The 17,820-nt window shown below is 38.5% G+C and overlaps 1 protein-coding gene across 1 annotated transcript in view; it reads right to left on the minus strand.

Annotated features, from left to right (window-relative positions):
• Window positions 1-4,164: 4,164 nt before the first annotated feature.
• The window catches only part of LOC110533665 (protein Wnt-11), a 29,893-nt gene continuing 16,237 nt past the window's right edge, over window positions 4,165-17,820 (minus strand). Inside the window, exon 6 of the mRNA XM_021618098.3 lies at window positions 4,165-7,384. Coding sequence (XP_021473773.1) covers window positions 7,210-7,384 — 175 coding nt within the window. The 3' untranslated portion in view covers window positions 4,165-7,209. The remainder of the gene's footprint in view (window positions 7,385-17,820) is intronic.

The raw sequence follows: 17,820 nt of genomic DNA on the forward strand, positions 1-17,820 counted from the left end.
ATGCATCATAGAACAGTCTATTTTGCATTGGTAACAAATATCGCCTTTTGAGCGCATTCCTATGCTTATACGTTGCTGATGCCTGACAGCTCTTACAATGCCTGGATAGGTATTTAAGTATCAGCTAACCTAATCATATGTTATAGCTATTTGTCAGTCGATGACACATTTGATGACATGGCACACAACCATTGGTTGTTGCTTCACCATGCCTTAGCTGTGGAACGCACCCTTTCTCAACGAGGCTGTATTTTACCACCAAATTCTCTTGGTTGAAATGGAACCAGAAAAATGTATTTTATTCCTCTTTCTCTTTAGGTCTATTCTATCAATTTAAACTGCTCTAAAAAATAATCACCAGTGAAAACAAAAGTGATGAAAGTGATGACCCATGAAAACAAAAGTGATGAAAATGTAAACGTCGTTCCTTGATCTATAGGCTATGCATCAAAGTAGCATATTTTGTGTTGATATACTGTCCATTCACATCACACCCACACACACCAACATGGACTCAGGGGTAGATGTAACATGGTAAACGAAAATCCAGGACATTCAAATTAGTATGATATGTTACGTTGTATTAATTTGCGAATGTCCTTCATGCATTTCGGAGGATATGTTCCGAATTACAATTCGTATGATATGTTACGAATTACAGTTCGCATGATATGTTACGAATTACAATATGTATGATATGTTACGAATTACAGTTCGCATGATATGTTACGAATTACAATTCATATGATATGTCACGAATTACAGTTCGTATGATATGTTACGAATTACAATATGTATGATATGTTAAGAATTGCAATTCTTACAATATGTTATGAATTTGCAATACGTATGATATGTTACGAATTCTAGCTAACTTTAGCTAGGTGGCTAACATGAATGTTAGCTAGGTGGCTAACGTTAGCTAGGCTTAGGGTTAAGGGTTAAAGGTAGGGTTAGGAGTTAGGAGTTAGGTTAGGGGAAGGGTTATCGTACATGCTAAGTAGTTGCAAAATAGCTAAAGAGTAGTAAGTAGTTGCAAAGTTGCTAAAATGCTGAAGTTGTCCGAGATGAGATTCAAACACGCAACCTTTGTGTTGCTAGACATTTGTGTTATACGCCTACCCATCTACCCGGTCCAACCACCCTCCTTTAGTTTATGCCCTAAGTAACCCTTCTGTCTTGTGTAACCATACCAAACGTAACATATCATACTAATTTGAGTGTCCGGGTTTCCATTTTCTATGTTACATCTAGGCTATGAGACCAGAATGCACACAGTCTATGACAGCATGGCTTTAGTGGACTCACTGTTCACTATTCTACTCTAGCTCTCCACGCGCTACCCTCCTCCAACACCCATTTACCCCCCACGCCCATTCCCCATCACGACAGATTGTGTCCATCCTTACTTGCTGGCACTGCTTTTAGAATGCTGACAGATAGGTTCACAGGATGCCCTTTGAAGATTCTAAGTAGATAGTGTCCATTGTTCACTCCTTCTACACTGTGTTTCTATATACAGTATGTACTGTTCTAACACAGCATGAAAATAGGGTTATGTATCCATGACACTGGCTTGTCTGGATTACAGGAAACATTGTGGGTGTGTTCAAGCGGATCGCTTTTGTCAAAATGTTGACCAACGTTGGTCACCGCCTTTCAAAGTGTTGCATTATGGTATAAAAATTGTCCGACTTACAACAACATGTCAACTGCATGACCTTTACAACAACCACGTGATCAAAGGTCATGATCTTTCGACTGCAGTTGGCTGGACATTTCAACCGTTTGCTCCTCACCAACTGCAACTTGAAGTCGGAACCAAAGCATTGTTCGAGACAACCTTCTGTTTTTTTGGAAGCAAAAGGCACTACATGCTCATAAATGGTTGATGTCGCCAACTATCATTGGTTATTATCAATGCAATGTTTACTTTATTCTTACATCCTTACATCTAATTACATAGGACTACATACATAAATAAATGAAATATCCTACTGTACCTATCTAGATGTAATGTTGTGTCCCATGTTATAGTCTACAATTTGTCTTGTATGTAATGTTGCTGTCACCAAACAAAGGCAAAATTGTTGATTGTCTATTAAGTGTGAATAAAATAGAATGCGTATTGTAAGCTACTTGTGGGTTATTTTAGGGGATTTCTACACTGGCAATTTTAGAGGCTTAATCTGTGTCTGGGAAATGGACCCTTAATGAGCAGACAAATTACCAGGATGTGTACTCAGAACATGCGCTGACCTGCTGGCAAGTGTTTTCAGTGACATTTTCAACCTCTCTCTGACCCAGTCTGTATGACTTACATGTTTCAAGCAGACCACCATAGTCCCTGTGCTCAAGAACACCAAGGTAACCTGCCTAAAGGGCTATCCCCCCGTAGCACTCACATCTGTAGCCATGAAATTCTTTGAAAGGCTGGTCATGGCTCACATCAACACCATCATCCCAGACACCGTGGACCCACTCCAATTCGCATACCACCCTAACAAATCTGCAGATGACTCGGTCTTTATTGCACTCCACACTGCCCTTTCCCACTTGGACAAAAGGCACCTACAGTATGTGAAAATGCTGTTTATTGACTATAGCTCAGCGTTCAACACTATAGTGCCCTCCAAGCTCATAACTAAGCTAAGGACAATGGGACTGAACACATCCCCCTGCAACTGGATCCTGGACTTCCTGATGGGACATCCCCAGGTGGTGAGGGTAGGCAACAACACATTTGCCACACTGACCCTCAACACGGGTGCCCCTCAGGGGTGTGTGCTTAGTCCCCTCCTCTACTCCCTGTTCACCCATGACTGTGTGGCAGTGCACAACTCCAACGACGATGAGACAGCCTATAGGGAGGAATTTAGAGACCAGGTAGTGTGGTGCCAGGACATCAACTTCTCCCTCAACGTCAGCAAGACAATGGAGCTGATCGTGGACTACAGGAAACAGAAGGCCAAGCACTCATCATCGACAGGGCGGTAGTCCACATCACTAAGGATCTATCACGGTCCAAACACACCAACACAGTCGTGGAGAGGGCACGAAAACACATCTCCCCCTCAAGACGCTGAAAAGATTTGGCATGGGTCCTCAGGTCCTCAAAACGTTTTACACCTGCCCCATTGAGAGTATCTTGACTGGGTGCATCACCGCTTGGTATGGCAACTGCTTGGCATCTGACCAAAAGGCGCTCCAGAGAGTATTGCGTACAGCCCAGTACATCACTGGGGCTGAGCTCCCTGCCATCCAGAACATCTATACTAGGCAGTGTCAGAGGAAGGCCCTAAAAGTTGTGAAAGACTCCAGCCACCTAGACTATTCTCTCTGCTACCACATGGCAAGCGGTACCGATGCACCAAGTTTGGAACCAACAGGACCCTGAACAGCTTCTACCCCCAAGGCATAAGACTGCTAAATTAACCAAACCCTGAACAGCTTCTACCCCCAAGGCATAAGACTGCTAAATTAACCAATAGCTAGCCGGACTATCTGCATTGACTTTTTTTGCACAAACTTTTTTGACTCATCACATACGCTGCTGCTACTGTTCATTATCTGTCACTTTATTCCTAGTTATATGTACATATATAACTCAATATAACTCAATTTCCTCATATCACATATCACAGCACATCGACTTTGTACTGGTACCCCTTGTATAATGCCAAGTTATCGTTACTCATTGTGTATCTACTATTACGTTATTGTTAAGTGTTTTATTTTTCTATTATTTTTCTACTTTCTTTGTCTCTGCATTGTTGGGAATGCCTGTAAGCAAGCATTTCACTGTTAGTCCACACCTGTTGTTTACAAAACATGTGACATATGAAATTATACTAGATTTGATTTGAAGTACCCCAGACAACAGTCGTGGGTTCAATACCAAGTGCATTTGAGTGCTTGGCATATTACTTGGCATATTGTTTACCCTGTAACTTATGTGAACTGATGTACATGTAGTGTGTAGTATAATTATTGTCATGTTTTTTACCCAGTAACTTACCCTGAGTGCTTTGTCATTCATGTGATTGAATAAAATGCTGTTCTTTACATGCTTACTGACAAAAGCAACATAAAGGTTGAGAATTAAAGAAATTCACTGCAGTCTATAGTGATGATGACATGCAATCAATTACCATACAGGAATAATCTTTGTGGACTCCATTTAATCACATCTGTTATAATTCCATGTTGCACAATCACAAATAATAATGAGGAAGGTACAAGGCATGAAGTAATGGCAAGTAACAGGGGAGGCTAGCATTTTTTGGTGGGTATGATATTTGTGCATCTGTAACTTTCTCACTCATCATTATTGACGATTCATTTCAGGACTATCCGTAATCATGCTAGCATCCACATTAATGTACATGCTTAGAAGTGTTTAGAAACATATGCTATTCTTATTTACAATGTAAATTATTCCAAAGTGACACAATACATTATTTACTATTAATTTCTATTGGGCACAAAATAATCTGAAACACAACCAAAACAAACAGCAAATGCATCCAACAAATTTGTAGTGTCACAAGCTTGATGCAATCATTGCGTGTTAGTCAAAAGGTTGGACACACCTACTCATTCAAGGGTTTTTCTTTATTTTTTACTATTTTCTACATTGTAGAATAGTAGTGAAGACGTCAAAACTATGAAATAACACATTTGGAATCATGTAGTAACCAAAAAGTCTTAAACAAATATTTTATATTTCAGACACTTCAATGTATTCACCCCTTGCCTTGTTGATAGCTTTGCTGTAATTCCTAAACGGTTGACCCGATATGGATGCAAATAACCTGAAATTAAAGCTGACAGTCTGCACTTTAACCTCATCGCCGTATAATTTCAAATCTAAAGTGCTGTAGTACAGAGCCAAAAGAAGACTAAATGCTTCACTGTGCCAATAATTACAGAGGGCTCTGTATGTTCTCATTCTAGCAGCCTGTGCACTCACTACCTGCTAATATTTTTGAGAAAACCATCACAAAAATACAAAACAAGTCCTGTGAACTTGGTATCTTATTTCCTTATCAAAATATGAATTCTTTAGAACATGTTGATCATGTTTAGCTTTGTGTAGAAGTGTAATTTTGATAACATCACCTTTATCAACAATAACAAAGGAAATTTTTATTTTATTTAACTAGGCAAGTCAGTTAAGAACAAATTCTTATTTTCTATGACAGCCTAGGAACAGTGGGTTAACTGCCTGTTCAGGGGTAGAACGACAGATTTGTAACTTGTCAGCTGGGGGGTTTGAACTTGCAACCTTCCAGCTGCTAGTCCAACGCTCTAACCACTAGGCTACCCTGCCATGTCTCCCATTGTAACGTTTCCTAGAAACAGCAGAAGTTGTCCAACTTGCTGTCGGTGCATTTGAACCTCCCCTGACTTTACTGTCAACTTCCGTTTACAGTCGGCTACTTTCGCCTTACCACTCAAACACGCCAGTGTATCTGGAATCCACTCCGCTGTACATTTCTCATAATTCCTAAAAATAGAAAGACTTTAATCAGTTAAAACATGCCTATCAACCAATTTGTTAGCAGCTATTGACCGCTGCAAACACAAACCGAGCTCATAAAAGGCCTCCAAAAAGCTCATGTAACAATGATTGCGTTCTATTAAACATACTTCCCCTGCTGTTCTATATTGCTGTAGCTGTGTTGGCAGCATCTGTGCCCCCATGGGCAGGCTAGGTCAATAGTGGTACATGTGCAGGTTGGAGCCTCAATGTGTCAGAGCACAGCATTGGCCAAGATGCTTAGCTTCAAGCCCTCACTAGCTATTTGTGTCTGTTAAGAATTATGAGAACCACAAGGCAACACAACGTTTGGTCAGAGGGTAATACTTCCCTTTAGTAACAACCTAACCCTTTGTATTCAAATAAATTAGATTTATTTTGTTTTTTAATTAGAGGTTTAACCACTTCCAAGATCTCACCTAATTCATATGAGCGTTAGGCTAAACCTGTGATAGAATTAAAGCTTTCTTACAATGGTCTTTGTGACAGTGAGGAATGTCCAAACAAACAGTATCCCAGGTATTTTGTAATTGAGAGGTTGATCACAATTGGCCTTGAGATGAAACACTACAACACATCACAAGTGTGTTCATTTATCATAGGTTCACAGATGATTGTGTGAAATATTTATTTTCTTAACACTTGGAGATTAAAACAGTAATGCTTCGAGGGGAATAAATATAGCTAGTCTATTCCAAAAACATCAACTTGTGAGATTATGTAGTTCTCTTGACAAGTTTTTTCTAAATGACCAACAAGTTTTTCACCACCATGATGATGATGATGCTGATAATGTGCGGTCTTGGGAAATTTTTTACGAGCTTGGTAAAGATTCTTTAATTAGTTTATAAATATTTAATTATTTTATTCAGCATACAAAAAGACAGTATGTACATCCACTCAAGAGTGGTTCATAATAACACAGGATTATATGAGACCGATGTGTTCTGTTCACATGCTCTGAGCGTTAGGCTTTGGACTACCTGCATGTCAGACATTATAGGGATGATGTGCTGTTTCTACCACTGGGAGTTCTTTTCCCTTTTTCTGAGGATGCACACAGAACTTTCTGTCTGCAGGCGAGTCCCCATTCGAGTTCAAGTGTCCACAGTTCAACATCAGTTACTGAAAGTACTTGAAGTTCCCTTTGTGTGTTTTGTACCCTTTTCCTCTCTTTCTTTGCGTGTCTTTCTCTCTTGAAAAAACAAGTATCATTTGAGCAATAAAAAATATGGATCCTTCAGAACCCTTTGAACTCCGTGGAAACGGTGAACGTCAACATCAGAGCGTGACCAGAAGTACAAAAAAACAAACATCCAATATCATTTATTTTAATAAAGGTATATGAAAATAGACTTTTGATATCCAAGTATAGCAAGTGTAAGGAAAGTGTAAGGAAAGAAAAAACCCTTGAGGACGGTGGTCTTCACGTAAACCGATAGGCATTGTCACAACACCCATTTGTCCACGTTCGTAAAAATGTTTAACTTTTTAGTCCAGCTTGTGGGTCAGAGTTTAATAAAGAATTATGAACAAAAATAAACTGTTTCTTGTCAAAATATACATGCTAAAGCTTAAGACAAAAGTAAGCCATCTTGGAAACGTAGTGCTTTGGTTATCTGTGGCCCCAGCCCAGAGACTGGATGGATGAAGTAGACAACATGGACTCATTTGCAGACGTATCTCTCCACAATCCTCTCACACTTCTTACATGTGACATAGCAGCACCAGTGGTACTTGCAGTGGCAGCGTTCCACCAGCTTCTCTGTGTAGGGGTTGTAGCCTCGCCCACAGCACATCAGGTCGCAGCTGTCGCTGCCGATGGACGTCTTGTTGCACTGCCTGGAATGGACAGAGAAAGCAAGTTAAAATGACGTTTAATCCTTTTTTGCATCCATAAATGACACTGTCTGCCCCAAAACAAATGACAGAGAAACAAACCATTCTATACACCGGTAATACATTTTTGGCCAATGGAAAGCCCTCAAGGTCCCTAACATGTTTACACACACGCACGCACACACACACAGATACACACAGTCTCTCCAATGAATTCCCCGCTCAAAAAAAACCATTGTTCCTCTCTCAAATATCAACCCCAAAAAGGCCAACCCAAGCCTCACAAATGTATTTAAAAGGGAGAGCTTGACAAATGCTAATTGTGCATTCACCCAAACATTCTCCCACGTGTTTTGTCTGAGGGCAGCAGATGCTTTGCTTGGGACCCTTTAATTTCTTAAGCCCAGGGGCATCTTAAGTGAGCAGAGAATAGCTCTATCATAAATCAGAGTGAATACAGGGGAGCCCTCCCTCTATTTAACCCTCTCCACATAATTGCATTGATTTATAATAGCAGAGTGTTAATGGCCAGCGTGGTGGGAGACAGAGACACTAAGAGGATGGCTGAAGGCTGCTGACACAGAGGGAAAAGGAGGGAAGGAGTGGTGGGTAGGGAGGGGGGAGGGAAGGAGGGAGGGAGGGAGGGTCATTGGAATACGTAGGACAGACTCCTTTATTTATTTTCTTTTTACCTTTTTCTTTTTTGTTTATTTTTAGGGGGTGGATCAGCTTTAATATTGAGGATAGATTGTTGCTTCCATCAATGTAATTGTCTAAATCATTTCCAATCCCCCATATCATTTTTGGGTAAATATATATATCCATGTACATACATACAGTACATACAGTACATAGACATACACACCCAAATATATATATATGTAAACATTCATAGATACAGTGCCTTGCGAAAGTATTCGGCCCCCTTGAACTTTGCGACCTTTTGCCACATTTCAGGCTTCAAACATAAAGATATAAAACTGTATTTTTTTGTGAACAATCAACAACAAGTGGGACACAATCATGAAGTGGAACGACATTTATTGGATATTTCAAACTTTTTTAACAAATCAAAAACTGAAAAATTGGGCATGCAAAATTATTTACATACACTTAGTTTGGAGTCATTAAATCTAGTTTTTCAACCACTCCACAAAATTCTTGTTAACAAACTATAGTTTGGCAAGTCGGTTAGGACATCTACTTTGTGCATGACACAAGTAATTTTTCCAACAATTGTTTGCAGACAGATTATTTATTTATCACAATTCCAGTGGGTCAGAAGTTAACATACACTAAATGAATTGTGCCTTTAAATAACTTGGAAAATTCCAGAAAATGATGTCATGGCTTTAGATGCTTCTGATAGGCTACTTGACATCATTTCAGTCAATTGGAGGTGTACCTGTGGATGTATTTCAAAGCCTACCTTCAAACTCATTGACTCTGCTTGACATCATGGGAAAATCAAAAGAAATCAACCAAGACCTCAGAAAAAATTAATTGTAGACCTCCACAAGTCTGGTTCATCCTTGGGAGCAATTTCCAAACGCCTGGAGGTACAACGTTCATCTGTACAAACAATATCACGCAAGTATAAACACCATGGGAACACACAGCCATGATACCACTCAGGAAGGAGACGCGTTCTGTCTCTTAGAGATGAACATACTTTGGTGCAAAAAGTGCAAATCAATCGTAGAACAACAGCAAAGGACCTTGTGAAGATGCTGGAGGAAACAGGTACAAAAGTATCTATATCCACAGTAAAACGAGTCTTATATCGACATAACCTCAAAGGCCGTTCAGCAAGGAAGAAGCCACTGCTCCAAAACCAGCATAAAAAAGCCAGACTACGGTTTGCAACTGCACATGGGGGCAAAGATCGTACTTTTTGGAGAAATGTCCTCTGGTCCTCTGATGAAACAAAAATGGAACTGTTTGGCCATAATGACCATCATTATGTTTGGAGGAAAAAAGGTGGAGGCTTGCAAGCCGAAGAACACTATCCCAACCGTGAAGCACAAGGGTGGCAGCATCATGTTGTGGGGGTGCATTGCTGCAAGAGGGACTGGTGCACTTCACAAAATAGATGGCAACATGAGCAAAGACAATTATGTGGATATATTGAAGCAACATCTCAAGACATCAGTCAGGAAGTTAAAGCTTGGTCGCAAATTGGTCTTCCAAATGAACAATGACCCCAAGCATACCTCCAAAGTTGTGGCAAAATGGCTTAAATACAACAAAGTCAAGATATTGGAGTGTCCATCACAAAGCCCTGACCTCAATCCCATAGAAAATGTGCGGGCAGAACTGAAAAAAACGTGGGCGAGCAAGGAGGCCTACAAACCTGACTCAGTTACACCAGTTCTGTCAGGAGGAATGGACCAAAATTCACCCAACTTATTGTGGGAAGCTTGTGGAAGAACACCCAAACCGTTTGACCAAAGTTAAACCATTTAAAGGCAATGCTACCAAATACTAATTGAGTGCATTTAAACTTCTGACTCACTGGGAATGTGATGAAAGAAATAAAAGCTGAAATTAACCATTCTCTCTATTATTATTCTGACATTTCACATTCTTAAAATAAAGTGGTGATCCTAATTGGCCTAAAACAGGTAATTTTTATGAGGATTAAATGTCAGGAATTGTGAAAAACTGAGTTAACATGTTTTTGGCTAAGGTGTATGTAAACTTCTGACTTCAACTGTACATACAGTGCCTTGCGAAAGTATTCGGCCACCTTGAACTTTGCGACCTTTTGCCACATTTCAGGCTTCAAACAAAGATTTAAACTGTATTTTTTTGTGAAGAATCAACAACAAGTGGGACACAATCATGAAGTGGAACGACATTTATTGGATATTTCAAACCTTTTTAACAAATCAAAAACTGAAAAATTGGGCGTGCAAAATTATTCAGCCCCTTTACTTTCAGTGCAGCAAACTCTCTCCAGAAGTTCAGTGAGGATCTCTGAATGATCCAATGTTGACCTAAATGACTAATTACATCTGTAATTGCAGCAAAAGGTGGCGCTACAAAGTATTAACTTAAGGGGGCTGAATAATTTTGCACGCCCAATTTTTCTGTTTTTGATTTGTTAAAAAAGTTTGAAATATCCAATAAATGTAGTTCCACTTCATGAATGTGTCCCACTTGTTGTTGATTCTTCACAAAAAAATACAGTTTTATATCTTTATGTTTGAAGCCTGAAATGTGGCAAAAGGTCGCAAAGTTCAAGGTGGCCAAATACTTTCGCAAGGCACTGTACATACACATTCATATATACATACATACATATGCACACTTTTTTTTAGAATATGCCTTTATTATTCCCCGCAAACCCTACCACCCTTCCCACAATTGAAGTAAACTAATAAACAATAACACTTAGGCTTCTACCTTCAGTTTATACGTATCATACACATTTACAGACACAATCTATTTTACAATAGTTATATATATATTTTTTTGTCCTTCCTCTATTTCTGATGTCCATCCAGTTTGATTTCTATTTGTAACTGTGCTATTTCAAAATTTCTGAACCTATACACATTTTACAGACCCTGTATGTTTTACATTGGTTATCTTGTTGTTATTAGTCCCAACCTTCAGCTTCATTCAACCCCTCCCATCTTTCTCTTAACACCATCCATTTTGGATTTCTATTTTCCATATATTTTTCAACTGTGCTGTGATTCTTCAGAAAAGTACTGAACCTTTCTAATCTCATAGCTTCTACAGACTGTAAATTAAAGATAAACAATTTTGCTAAAATAATTATTGTATTATTGATTGATTGACTATGACTTTTCAAATCACCCAGTATTGCTATCTGCAGCGTTAGTTCTAGGTAAATGTTGCAATTCTTCAGCCAATCCTGGACCTGTGACCAAAAACGAGCTACATATGGACAGTACCAAAATAAATTATCTAATGACTGCCTCCTCGCAGCAAAATCTGCAGAACTGGGAAGATTGTATCCCCCATGTATATAACATTTAATTGGTTGCAAGAATTTTGAATAATAATTTACATTTGAAGTTTTGAATCCGGCGTTGTTTTTATGAACCATGTGAATTCATGAACCATGTGCCATGGAATCGGTACATCGAATATCTCTCCCAAACTATTTTGCAATTTATATGGCACAGCTGTCAATTTCTTGGTCCTTATATGAAATTGGTATATATTTTTATTTATCACAATTTTCTTTAACCATTTATGGTCTTTAATACAGGGTCGACAGACAAGTTCCTTACTCTTTCCCCCTTCTACTTGCCTCTTCCATTTTTGTGGTAATGCTGCAATTAGTTGGTTGTAATTTTGGGTAGAGCAGACATTTCCATATGTCTGTGTTAGCTGCATGTGTGACATAACTCCACCAGTCCTGTCAATGATATAATTTACAAAAAGTATAACTTTTTTTTATAAAAAAAAATACATTCTTTCTATCAATTAGTATATTTGAGTTTAACCACAATATTTTTTGTATTATTTATTCTGTTCTTTCAGGTGGATTAAACTGAAATTGCAACCAACTTTCTAAGGCTTGTTTAAAAAAGAACAATATTTTGTAGAGAGGATTTCATTTTCAAATAATCAAATGTGAGCAGTTGTAATCTGAATAAAGGGAAAAAAGGCCATTCTTGAACATGGGGTGTGACATTCTTACTAATTTACTTGAGAACCATTTCATATTTAAGTATTAATTTTGTATGACTGATGCCTTTAGTGAGAGGTCTAATGCTTTAATATTTAATCATTTCTGCCCTCCAAATTCATATTCGTTATATAAATAGACCAGTTTAATTTTGTCTGGCTTGCCATTCCAAATACAATTTAATATTTTTAGTTCATATAATTTAAAAAGCAGGTCACTAGGTGTATGCAAAACCATAAGCAAATAGATGAACTGTGATATCACTAAAGAGTTAATCATGGAGATTTTTCCACAAATAGACAGGTATTTTCCTTTCCATGGTAGGAAGAGCTTATCTATTTTTGCTAACTTTCTATTAAAATATAGTGGAGTGAGATTATTTCTTTCTTTTGAGATATGTACACCGAGTATGTCCACATCCCTGTCAGACCATTTTATTGGTAAACTACACGGTAATGTAAAAGTTTCATTTTTTGTGATCCAATACATCATATAGTAAGTACACTTATCATAATTTGGTTCTAATCCAGCGAGGTTAGCAAAAGTATCTAGATCCTCTATGAGGCTGTGGAGGGATTCTAACTGTGGTTATAAAAGAAAACATAAATCATCAGCGTACCATGACACCTTTGTTTTTAAGCCACAGATTTCTAATCCCTTAATATTATTGTTAGATCTAATTTTAACAGCTAACATTTCTATGGCAATAATAAATAGATATGTCGATAGTGGACAACCTTGTTTTACTCCTCTTGACAGTTTAAAACTTTCTGACATGTAGTCATTATTTACTATTATACACATAACTTTAACCAATTTTATAAGAGATTCTACAAAATTGAAATATTCTAGGCCTTTATATATAAACTCCAGTTGTACTTTATCAAAAGTCTTTTCAAAATCAGCTATGAAAACCAGGACTGGTTTCCCCGATATTTCATAGTACTCTATTGTTCCCAGTATTTGTCTTATATTATCTCCAATGTATCAACCATGTAAAAAAAAACGTCTGATTAGGATTAATAATATCTGACAATACCTTTTTAATTCCATGCGGCAATCATTTAGCTATACATTTTTGCATCACAACACTGAAGTGTAAGAGGCCTCCAATTTTTTTTTATGGACTGGATCTTTATACAGTATATACCACTTGAATCCTGTTTCAGTAATAATGAAATCAGACCTTCTTGTTGCGTGTCCGATAATCTACCATTTATATAGGAGTGGTTAAAACATGCTAATAATGGCCCTCTGAGTATATAAAAAAAGTTTGGTATTCTTCCACTTCTATGCCATCCAGACCTGGAGTTTTCCCAGACTTAAAGGCTTTAATTGTATCATGAAGTTCCTCCTCTGTAATTTGGCCTTCACATGAGTCTTTCTGTACAGATGTTCATTGTACATTATTAATAGGAAACAAATCCATACAATTAGCTTTGATTGGTGGAGATGGAAGAGACTGAAACGAAAACATATTCTTAAAGTACTTTACTTCCTCTTTCAAAATATTGTTTGGTGAATCATGCGTGACTCCATCATCTGTAACAAGTTTCAATACATTTTGGGGTGTAGCATTTCAATATTGAAGATTGAAAAAGAATTTGGTGCATTTATCCCCATATTCCATCCAGTTTGCTTTATTTTATAATATATTACATAATATATTACACTGGATCTTTCTTGAATAAGTTCCATTTCTTTTTGTTTTTCCTCTAACTTATTCTGTGCCTCTATGGTACAGTTTTTATTGCTATCTGACTGTACTGTTAGTCCTTCAATTTCCTTTGTTAATATGGACTCTTTATCTCTAAATTGCATTTGTTTTATAGATGAGTACTGAATTGCATGGCCTCTAAAGGCACATTTAAAAGTGTCCCATACAATAAAGGGATCTGCTGTACCTATGTTATGTCGGGAAAAGTCTGTTATAAATTCTTCTGTGCTAGTTATAAACAAGTTATCATCCAGTAGGCTTTGATTAAATTTCCAATATCCTCGCCCATGTGGACATTCTGTAAGAGTAACATATATATGCTAATTATGTGATGATCCGACCGCATTCTGTCCCCTATCGACACTTTTTAAACTTTTGGTGCCAGAGAGAATGACATAAGAAAGTAATCAAGACGACTAGCTTGATAAAGCCTCTGCCATGTATATCTCACTAGGTCAGGGTATTTAAGCCTCCATATATTCACAAATTCCAATATATCCATGACATTCATGATTTCCTTAAGTGCCTGAGGGTGATAGTTTGTAGTGTGATTTCCTTTACGGTCCATAGAGGTATTTCAAACCGTAATCCCCCACCATAATAATATAGTCTAGTGTTGCTTGTAGAGTTGATAAATTCTTATATATATTTTCAAAGAAGCTTGGATCATCATTATTCGGACCGCATAGGTTAATAAGCCATATCTGTTTACTGTCCAATAACATGTTTAAAATTATCCATCGACCTTGATAATCTGTTTGGAATATTTGCACATTTAGATCAAAATGACTGTTAATTAATATCATCATCCATTTTGAGATTCTTTCCCATGGGAGAAATATGTATCCCCCCAGTCCTTTTTCCCCAAAACTTCATCTAAAATTGTTGAATGAGTTTCCTGTAAAAACAAAATATATTATATTCCTTCTCTTTTAGCCAGGTAAATACTGATTGTCTTTTCGTATTATCTGCTAAACCATTACAATTATAACTGGCTATACTTATTTCACCACTTACCATAATGAGACACAAGTTTCAATTCTATTTATCAAAATATATGTCTGTAAACGTACCATTAAAAACGAACATGATGATTGGGTGTCAATATAGCTGTACCAGGATATTTGCATTGCTACTAAGTAAACCTCCAATTGGTCCCCACTATTCCACCCACTAAAACCCCTCCTCATCCCGAGTTGGGTTGTCATCCCAATGCCTGGCAGACCACTCCCGCCCCTCCGGATCCCATGGCCCCGAAGACACAGGGACCCATCCTTCGAAAAGAACACACAGTGCCACCCACAGAATAGAGCAAATCAACCGCCAAATGCATTTCCATCGCCCTCACCTTGATTTGTATTATATATAGCCATTAAAAAATGTATATACTGTATATATATTTAAAAAATCATGTTTATCTTATTTTCCATAATTAGCTATTAATATTTGGAGTAATGTAGGTAATTTATGCAAAGGATTTTTACCTCTCACCAGTCTCGCCATCACCAAAATTACATTATCGCAAGCAATTATTATTTTAGCAAACAATTATTGTGATTCATCCTATATTGTCCCTAACATCTTTTAACATCTTTTACTTTTACTGGGATACACACACACACACTCATACACACTCATACACACTCATACACACTCATACACACTCAACCCCTTTCCCCCACAACAACCATAGACTCAACAGTTGCACTATCCTTGAGCCCAACTCAAGAAAGGTCTTGATTTATGAATGCATATACAGTTGCAGTTGTATGAGAAGGCCTGCAAAACTGAGCAAAGAAATGGGGAGATTTGATTAACCATTGTCAGGTCCTAGGTGATGGAGGTCAGATATACTCCCTTCCCCTGACACACCCACAACATGTTCCCCCATAGTGATCATATTCTAAGCATCTCTCCGTGCAGTCAGACCTTTGATTTTGTGCCTCCATGGCCACAATAATATGCCCCCTCTCTGAATGTCTGAGTGTGACCTCCTCCCCGGCTAGGTTCAAGGTCGTCAAGGTTCCCATTAGCAGCTTTGAGAATTTCCTTGTATATTATGCTCTCCCATCCTTACAATAATGGCCTTTGGGGTGGAACAATTAACAATAGCTCTACACAGATTTGTTTTGTCAGGGAAAATCTGCCCTATCTGGTGCAAGTTAATGGATCAAAAGGACAGCACAGTCTGTTAACTCCACATCACTCTCACACAGCTGTCACTCACAGTCAGAGCTACTAATGTCATTCTGAATTAAAACACATCCTTCGATGGTGCCGTCACACGCAAGACCCACAGTGCTTGTTGCATCTGAGACACTGATCATCCCTCAGCTCCGGGGATATTATTGAAACGTAATTTGTTATGCATTTCCTATTATTACAGAACACATTATAATCCCACAAACAACATCACTATAGGACACTTGTAAAAGACAGCTTTCTACAGAAGAGGCGTCCAACATTTCTGTCCCTAACTGAGTAGGCTTCAAGTTTGCTGCTACTCCACTCCAGGTATTATCAAAGGGCAGTGGTGGAAAAAGTACCCAACGGTCATACTTAAGAGATACCTTAATAGAAAATGACTCAAGTAAAAGTAAAAGTCACATAGTAAAATTCAACTTGAATAAAAGTCTAAGTATTTGGTTTAAAATATATTTAAGTATCAAAGGTAAAAGTATAAATCATTTCAAATTCCTAATATTAAGCAAAACAGATGGCACATTTTATTTTTTATTTTTTCTTTACGGAAAGCCACGGGCACACTCCAACATTCAGACATAATTTACAAATGAAGCATGTGTGTTTAGTGAGTCCACCAGATCAAAGGCAGTAGGGATGACCAGGGATGTCCGGTTGATAAGTGCGTGTATTTGACTATTTTTACTATTTGTCCTGCTAAGCGTTCAAAATGTAACGAGTACTTTTTGGTGTCAAGGACAATGTATGGAGAAAAAAGTACAATATTTTCTTAAGCGAAGTAAAAGTAGTAAAACATATAAATAGTAAACTACTTAAATAGTACTTTAAAGTATTTATACTTAAGTACTTTACACAACTGTCAATGGGGTCAAAGCTATCCATGGCGAAGAGTAGTGAGATTAGAATTCACTTGAAGAGAAAACACAGATAAGGCCATCCTGAAGTGTGCACCACTGAAAATGGCTCCGTCAGGGTATCCCACTAGCTCTTGTGGAGTGTCTAGGGATCGTGTGGGTGAGGAGTATGGTGCTGTGATGAGGCCATGTGATGGCGAGGAGGAGGTGTGGGGTAGGGCGGTTAAAACATCCCTAGACCTCTGGGACCCTCTTGGAAGCACACACCACACCATCAGTGTCACACGTCCCCTTGCAGACTGCCACCAACGATTGCAGGAGTCAGAGGCCGAGCCTTCTCTTGTCTCTACTCCTCCCGTTACGGGGTCTGAGACGCCGAAGCTTCCCACCATTAGCTCTGACAAATTGAAAACTCTAGTCATTGGCGACTCCATTACCCGCAGTATTAGACTTAAAACAAATCATCCAGCGATCATACACTGTTTACCACTGGGCAGGGCTACTGACGTTAAGGCTAATCTGAAGATGGTGCTGGCTAAAGCTAAAACTGGCGAGTGTAGAGAGTATAGAGATATTGTTATCCACGTCGGCACCAACGATGTTAGGATGAAACAGTCAGAGATCACCAAGCGCAACATAGCTTCAGCGTGTAAATCAGCAAGAAAGATGTGTCGGCGTCGAGTAATTGTCTCTGGCCCCCTCCCAGTTAGGGGGAGTGATGACCTCTACAGCAGAGTCTCACAACTCAATCGCTGGTTGAAAACTGTTTTCTGCCCCTCCCAAAAGATAGAATTTGTAGATAATTGGCCCTCTTTCTGGGACTCACCCACAAACAGGATCTAGCCTGACCTGCTGAGGAGTGACGGACTCTCATCTTATCTACCAACATAGACAGGGCTCTAACTCCTCTAGCGCCACAATGAAATAGGGTACAGGCCAGGCAGCAGGCTGTTAGCCAGCCTGCCAGCATGGTGGAGTCTGCCACTAGCACAGTCAG

The sequence above is a fragment of the Oncorhynchus mykiss genome, chromosome 10 (assembly GCF_057628025.1).
Source record: "Oncorhynchus mykiss isolate SJ-2025 chromosome 10, ASM5762802v1, whole genome shotgun sequence".
NCBI classification, from domain to species: domain Eukaryota; kingdom Metazoa; phylum Chordata; class Actinopteri; order Salmoniformes; family Salmonidae; genus Oncorhynchus; species Oncorhynchus mykiss.